Source organism: Triticum aestivum, chromosome 6A (assembly GCF_018294505.1).
Source record: "Triticum aestivum cultivar Chinese Spring chromosome 6A, IWGSC CS RefSeq v2.1, whole genome shotgun sequence".
Taxonomy (NCBI): Eukaryota; Viridiplantae; Streptophyta; class Magnoliopsida; order Poales; family Poaceae; genus Triticum; species Triticum aestivum.
In genome coordinates, this window is record NC_057809.1 from 202,912,099 (window position 1) to 202,919,449 (window position 7,351).

Genomic DNA, 7,351 nt, shown 5'->3' on the forward strand with positions numbered 1-7,351 from the left:
ACTGAATTACAGTCACTTGGTTTTACCCCCTCAAAGGTAGAAATGGAATAACCATATTTGTGCTTATTTATGTTGATGATATTATTGTCACAAGCTCATGTCCAAAGGTAGTTGAAGCCCTACTCCATGATTTGCATTGGGATTTCTCATTGAATGATCCGGGAGTCTTGCATTACTTCTTGGGAAAAGAGGTAACACCAGTATACAATGGGATTATTTTATCTCAAGGAAAATATATTGCAGACACAACTAGAAGAATTGGCATGAACGATTGTAAGCCAGTCACCACATCTTTATCTACTTCAGAGAAATTGTCAATGACAGAGGGTGAAATACTTGGGGGAGAAGACTCTACCAGGTATAAAAGCATAGTTGGTGCATTGCAATATCCAACACTAACTAGGCCTGATATATCATCTTAGTAAATAAGATATGTCAATATCTACATGCTCTTACAATTGTTCATTGGTCAGCAGTAGAAAGAATCATTAGATATCCCAGATATACATTCTCTGCTGGACTCAAAATTGTGAAGTCATACTCATCTCTTGTAAGTGTATTTTCTGATCCTGATTGGGTAGGCTATCCAAATAATAGAAAGTTCACCAAAAATTTTGCCATATTTTTTTCTATGTAATCTTGTCTCACGGATTGCAAGAAAACAAGATGCAACATCAAGGTACAACACTGAGGCAGAATACAAGTCTCTTGCAAATGTAACAGAAGTAATTTGGGTGCAATGTCTGTTACAACTTGGTATTAATCAATCACAAACGACAACCTTATGTTTTGATAATCTTGATGCCACTTATCTGTCAGCAAATCCTGTATTTCGTGCTCGGACCAAACATAAGTTAATTGTAATTTTGTCCGAGAAAGAGTATCAAAGAAGTTACTCAATATTTGGTTTATACCCATAGGAGATCAAGTTGCAGACGGGTTTACTAAACCTCCCATAGTAAGGCAGCTAGAAACTTTTCAGCGCAATCTCAACTTAGACAAGTTTGATTGAAAGGGGATGTTGAAATACCTATGTAATATTCTTGTGCATGTACATTTTTATATTCATCTTGGAGTTGTTGTAACCCAGTTCAGATTGTTGTACAGATTGATCATATCTCTTGTATAGTTATCGTAGAGATTAAGTCTCGCACAATGTGAACCAACCTTTGTAAATCTCTCCCATTATATATACACGCGCACGAGTTCCTACTCCGACATAGCAATCTCTTCACCCAATTTCACATATGGCAATCAAAGAACAGTGAGAGTGTTGACATATTGGTCAATGATGACACTGCTAGGAGGAGCGTGCTTCACTTGGTCCAAAAAACCTGCTCAATGGTTGCACATCTCTTGAATCATACCCCATTCGTTTGTGAGAGATTTGAGACACGATTCGATTTATGCCCAAGGTGTTGATGGAAATACTCGATGCGCCTCTAATAGTTTGCATTCGTTTGATTTTCCTAGCGAGCGCATCTAGTGTGATGTCTTGCCATGCCCTCAAAAGAGCAACATCCTCTTTCATTCTATAGTTTGCGGCCAGAATTGCTTTCCTTCTCGACGAGCATCCAACTATTCAAAATGCACCACTGATGTGCCATCAAGATGAAAATCATTGGTCGCAACGGAATCACCCATTATACTATCTAAAAATGATTCATTATTGATCATCGATCCCTCGAATGCACAAAATCATCACTAAACACAAATATTGCACAATTACCACCACTCTTTCATGATCACATTACATTCAATTGAACCATCCCAAAGACAAGATAAGGGAGGGTTTTTTTTAACTCATTGGCAAATCTCGGAGTGTGTCGGGTAGGTGCCTGAGTTTCACACGCCGTAGGGACGATCGGCCTTTGTGGGCAAAAACCGCAAAATCGTCGTGCAGCCAATTATTGTGGCGACTGATCATATATGACCGCTAGAGTCGCTCTCAGATGACGGCTGTGCCAGGATTATAGGAAACGAATTTCGTTGTGAAAATCATGCAAAACAAAGGGGACCCAGAGATCAATCATACTTTGAGTATTTTCTGCGACAAACATAGTGTCGTACGCACCATTTTTCTGTTAGTCCGGTCGGGTGTCACATCTCTTTCTTTCTTTTCCCCTTGCAAGCTTGATTCAGTAGCTCACTGTATTGGAAATCTGGATACATGGCTCATATTGGCTCAGCCACTGCTTACTGTACTTGCAAGCACGTTGGGCACTTCCTAGCCAGGCAATGTCATCGGGACTGCAATTTTCTTGAGATGACGCAGAGAGAGAGAGAGAGAGAGAGAGAGAGAGAGAGAGAGAGAGAGAGAGAGAGAGAGAGAGAGAGAGAGAGAGAGGATAGGCAACAACAACAGACTGATATTGTACAACACTATGCATCTGCTGAATACCACAGTTTTCTTACGGTTCAAAAAAAGAAGAAGAATACCACAGTTTTCTTACTCTGGGTCTCTTGGTGTACAGTGTTGAGATGCAGGGGAAGACCAATTCCAGATGTACACGCACGGACTTTACTACACCAGTGCACTAAAATGGTGCAAATTGGCAACCAAACTGAAAATATACAATCGGAAATCCACAAGGTTTATCTTCGGATGAGCACCGATTCCGGACCGGTTGGTCGGTCACTCGTCCTTGTTGCGGCAGCAGCAGAAGCGCTTGAGGCAGTGCTCGCACGCCTCATGGCAGAAGAAGCAGCAGCACAGCATGAAGAAGCTGCAGCAAACAAATGATGGAAGAAAACATGACGCACCACATATTATGTACACATATATGTTTTCCACAGTTGCAGCTATACAAAACCGTTAGATCAATGACATGGACGCTGCTGCAACTCTGCAAGCAGACACCAAGAAGAGATGGAACAACAGCATCAAGCCGTGCGCCTGTGTACATGTAATTTACTGACCAGTCATTGAAGAAGCCCTTCTCCTGATGGCGCTTCCTGGCATGATCCATGGCCGTCGGCCTCCCGTCATCGCCCTGCGAGTGCGAAGGTTCGTCCTCCTCTGCCTTCGTCGTCGCCGGTTGCCTCTTGTTCGCGGCGGGGGTGAACTGGAAGTTGGAATCTAGTGACGAGAAGAGGAAGAAAAGTGTAGGGTGGAGGGAGAAGAGGGCGGGGCTAGGGCTGGGGGTGGCAGCTTGCTCCTGCTTCTGTTTTGTCATGGGTATAGGCTAGAGCTCCCCCCACCGGCCTCCTTGCTTCATATCAGTTTGTTTAATCAAGCAGGAGCTTACCTCGAGTGCATTATTGTTTCTCAGCCTTGACTTTTCATCCGTTTGAATTATTCTGAACATGCGTTAATTCGCGTCGTAATCATCGTGCTCCACGCGAATTTGAAGCTTGGACGTCTCCTCAAAAGTCACTGTGAGAGTGATATGTCGTTTGTTAGTGAATGTTGTGGGCTAGTACCTGTAAGATGGAGAAAGGAAACAGTCCCCGGTTAACACGTCGTTTTTATGTCTACTAGTATAGAAGTACACTAGGAAAAATGCCCGTGTGTTGCAACGGGAGAAGAAAAAATAGCACATGCTCTAACCCAATAAATTAAATTAGTGACGTTTCAATAATTTATATACCACAAAAGGTGTAAAAAGGTGTAATGAAAATATAGTTTATAAGTCAGATATGAAACATATTTTTTGAGTTTTCTGTGTGTGTCCTAACCTGTGTACATATATTATATATTAGTAGAACATTGCCTAATCCTTATCCAGCTATGAATGTTGTTTGTCTCCTTTTTAGTTTTATTAATAATGTTGTAAAGGTAAGAGCTCCTCCCTCCCGGCGTGTGGGACGAAACAGGTCACCGTTGCTGCACTTTCTCTAAAAAAATTGTAATAGGTGCTAGCACGCAAGCATCGAGCCAAGGTTTTGTGTTTTGTTTTGAAAAATTTACTGTCCTTGAATGAATCGGTGAATTTTGGATTTTTGATTTTTTTTTTGGAAAATCTCGGACGAAAAGGACTGAGATTGTACATTTTTTAATTATGAATTTCAAAATTTGAAATTCGAATTTGTTTTTTAACGAAAAATGAGCAAAATATGAACTAAAAACGAATTGTACAATTTTTTTAATCCTGCAGCAATGGACTAAACCAGAATCTATCTGAACAACACCGATCCTTTGATTGATATACACCCACAAATAGCTCTGAACAATTCAATTTAGCAGACTATCCCAAACTTCAATCAGCAGGAATACCACAGTACTTACTACTCATCTTGGTGTGGTTAATACTCTCTCTCTCTGTTTTTATTTAGTCTGCATATTAGGTTTGATTGAAGTCAAACTTTGCAAAGTTTGACCAAGTTTATAAAATAAAAATTTGTCATAACAAATCTATATGATGTGAAAGTACATTCAATAATGAATCTAGTGGTATTGATTTTTTATTGTATATATTAATATTTTTGTTTATAAACTTAGTCAAAACTTACAAATCTTGACTTTGACCAAAGTTAATATGTGGACTAAGTAAAACCGGAGAGAGTACTATATCAATCTCAGCAGGAATGCCTAGTACTTGCATCTACACCACATTCTGGTCCCGTTCCAGCCGGCCGGGATGAGCACGTCCGCATCTAGCAGCTTCCGATACATTTTTGATTAAAAAAAGGCACGAGGCACCCAAAATCCCCACTCATCGCCACTGAGTGCCCCTTCCACAGTCCACTATCCACACATCGCCGTTTCTCTCATCCACTCAGGCGCCGCTCCGCCTCCGTCTTCTTCCTGCTACCTCACCACCCAAGCAGCCCGCCCTTCTCTCCCCCGGTTCACCGTTGTGGTAGCGCCCGCACTCCAGGCCGAAGCCGCCCCGCCGCAATGCCTCGGTCCGCCACGCCCGACGCCTACAACGGCAGCCGCGCTCTACAACCCCGCCGCGATGCCTCGCCTCGTTCCTGGGCTCGGGCAGCGTGGACGCCCGCCACAACGCATCCCCCTGCCTTGGTTTCTGCGGCGTCAATGCCGGCGGCAAGCGGCGGGGCGTGACCGGCGGTAAAGTGGAGGCAAAAGCAATGGATAAGTGGTGGAGGAACGAAATGTTATCCCTTTAAGACAGGACTGCGGGTTATTTTCTCATAAACGGGAGGACTTTTTTGCAAAAAGGCCAGCGACGTACGACCAGAAGCCATCGCTGGTTTATTAGTAGGTAAAGATGATTGGTTTGGAACGGAGAGATCCTTCATGATTGGCTTTCGGCTCGGACGTCTTCCAGATTTGAAAGGACACATAATTTATTCAGTTTTATTTGCAGATTACAACAGCCATGAAGGGGCCTGGAGCTGTCGGGGAAAAAAAAGAAGAGGTGAAGGGATGCGGTCCGAGTTCTGACACCGAAAGCGATTTCCACCCAATAACCTTCGGAAAAGCTAGCTGGCGAACGTTTCGCCTAATAGCCATCGGAAAAGCAACTGGCGAATGTTCGCGAGGGAGGCCAATCCTGGTGAACGCGCTCTCTCCCGTTGGATTCATTACACGACTCATCACGCAAGTCAGAAGACATGTCTGATTTATTAACACGTACTACTCTTTTTGTTAAAAGAACGAAGACAATGATTAAACATGACCTTCCCGATCATAGATCCTAAATCCACACACTCAATGAATAAAGCTGCCTCTTCATCCCACCATTTTGTCTGTTCATTGCAGTAATTGATGACTTGCAGTGAGTCCGACTCCACATCAACTTGGTTCAAACCGAGCGAATTAGCGAACTCTAATTCATCCCTCATAGCCATTGCTTCAACAGTAATAACATTCGCTGCTGCATGTGGGATGAATTTGCATTGAGCCACAATAAAGTTTCCCCTGTCATCTCTAAGTACTGCAGATGTTGCACCTAGTCTTTCATCTGTACGTGGATAACACATTGTTGTGAATATAAAAGCTAGTGAACATAATACTAATCAAAACACTCCCCGTACACCACACTGGCTAGGTACACGAGTCTCTACCTGGGAAACCATAGCTCTTTATGTTCTTTTTTGGTTAGGTACATGGCATTTTTTAAAGAATTTAATATGGCAGTTTTTATATTTTTTTTGAAACTACTCCCTCCGTCTTGTGTAGCGTCAAAAACACTCTTATATTATAGGACAGAGGGAGTATGTCACGTGACAAATTTAAATATTTTTTCTAATGCACATAAGTCAACTTTGTTTTTTTACATGGCAGTTTTATTATTAATAATATGCCATTTTTATTTATAATAGGGATGTCAATTTATTATCGAGAGGATGACATTTTTATTTCAATGGCATGGCAGTTTTATTATTAATAATATGCCATTTTTATTAATAATAGGGATGTCAATTTATTATCGAGAGGATAACATTTTTATTTCAATGGCATGGCAGTTTTATTAATAAGCACATGTCATTTTTATTCATAATAGGATGGCATTTTTATTATTGAGATGGTGGCATTTTTGCTTTTAGTGGCATGCAATTTTTAGTGGGGCTTATGCAGATAAAACCCTTTTAACTAAAGGGCAGTTTTATAAAGTAGCATGGCAATTTTCACTTCTCACAGCATGCCATTCTATAAATTTGTAATTTATGTATTTTTGTGGCATTTTCTATTTAGAGAGGTGGCAGTTTTTAATTATGTACTATATATGTGTATTCCTTTTTTATTTTTATTTTTTAGGGTATCCCTTTTTTAGCTGAGCACAGCAATTTGTCATGCAGAAACAGACTCAAGATGAAGTTTGTTTTTTCTGCAGCCCGTTAAGGCGTTTTTGGGCCAAATGAGGTCGTGCTGGAACCCGCTACAGCGAAGATCTTTTGTTAGTTGTCTTCACTTGTCCATAGCGAACAAAATGTTCGCGTGAGGTTGGTTGCGAGCTGATGGCAGTCAAATAGTATGGTCCATAACATTGAACTTATAGGTTGGTGGGGCCATGCAGTTCGGATTAGGGACCTTGTTGACGTCACTAGGGGTTGTTCCGTCCACGGCACATGCCCCTCCCGCAGCATCGACTTCGTCGTCTACGACTACTGTACCTGTCAATCCATCATCGCTGAGGTCTTCTCCGACCGATGAGCATGTTATGCACAAGGAGATGTGCTGCGAGGCTTCACGTAATTTGAACTTCACACCAGGTATCTATGGAATCCTTTCTTGCTTGCTCAAATACTCATATATTTTTACAGATGAAATACTCACATTTCTTCTAGCTTAACGAGGCGAGTCTATCGGTTTTGGTGCTCAAACACATGAAGATCGACCGCTTAAAAGGTTTCTCCAAAATATCTGAGTACCTCTCTAACCTTCAAACCGAGGAGGAAAATGATGATACAATGATGATCTGCTTCTTCCTGGAGCAGTTGC

At 41.7% G+C, this 7,351-nt stretch overlaps 1 protein-coding gene across 1 annotated transcript; it reads right to left on the minus strand.

Moving 5' to 3' along the window:
* Positions 1–2,391: 2,391 nt before the first annotated feature.
* Positions 2,392–3,230, minus strand: LOC123130555 (uncharacterized). Its single transcript, XM_044550428.1, has 2 exons — positions 2,920–3,230; positions 2,392–2,726 (listed from the first exon to the last, which is right to left on the minus strand). Exons 1-2 carry the CDS (start codon positions 3,174–3,176, stop codon positions 2,636–2,638), a joined length of 348 nt encoding a protein of 115 aa, XP_044406363.1. The 5' UTR covers positions 3,177–3,230; the 3' UTR covers positions 2,392–2,635.
* Between the last annotated feature and the right edge of the window lie 4,121 nt (positions 3,231–7,351).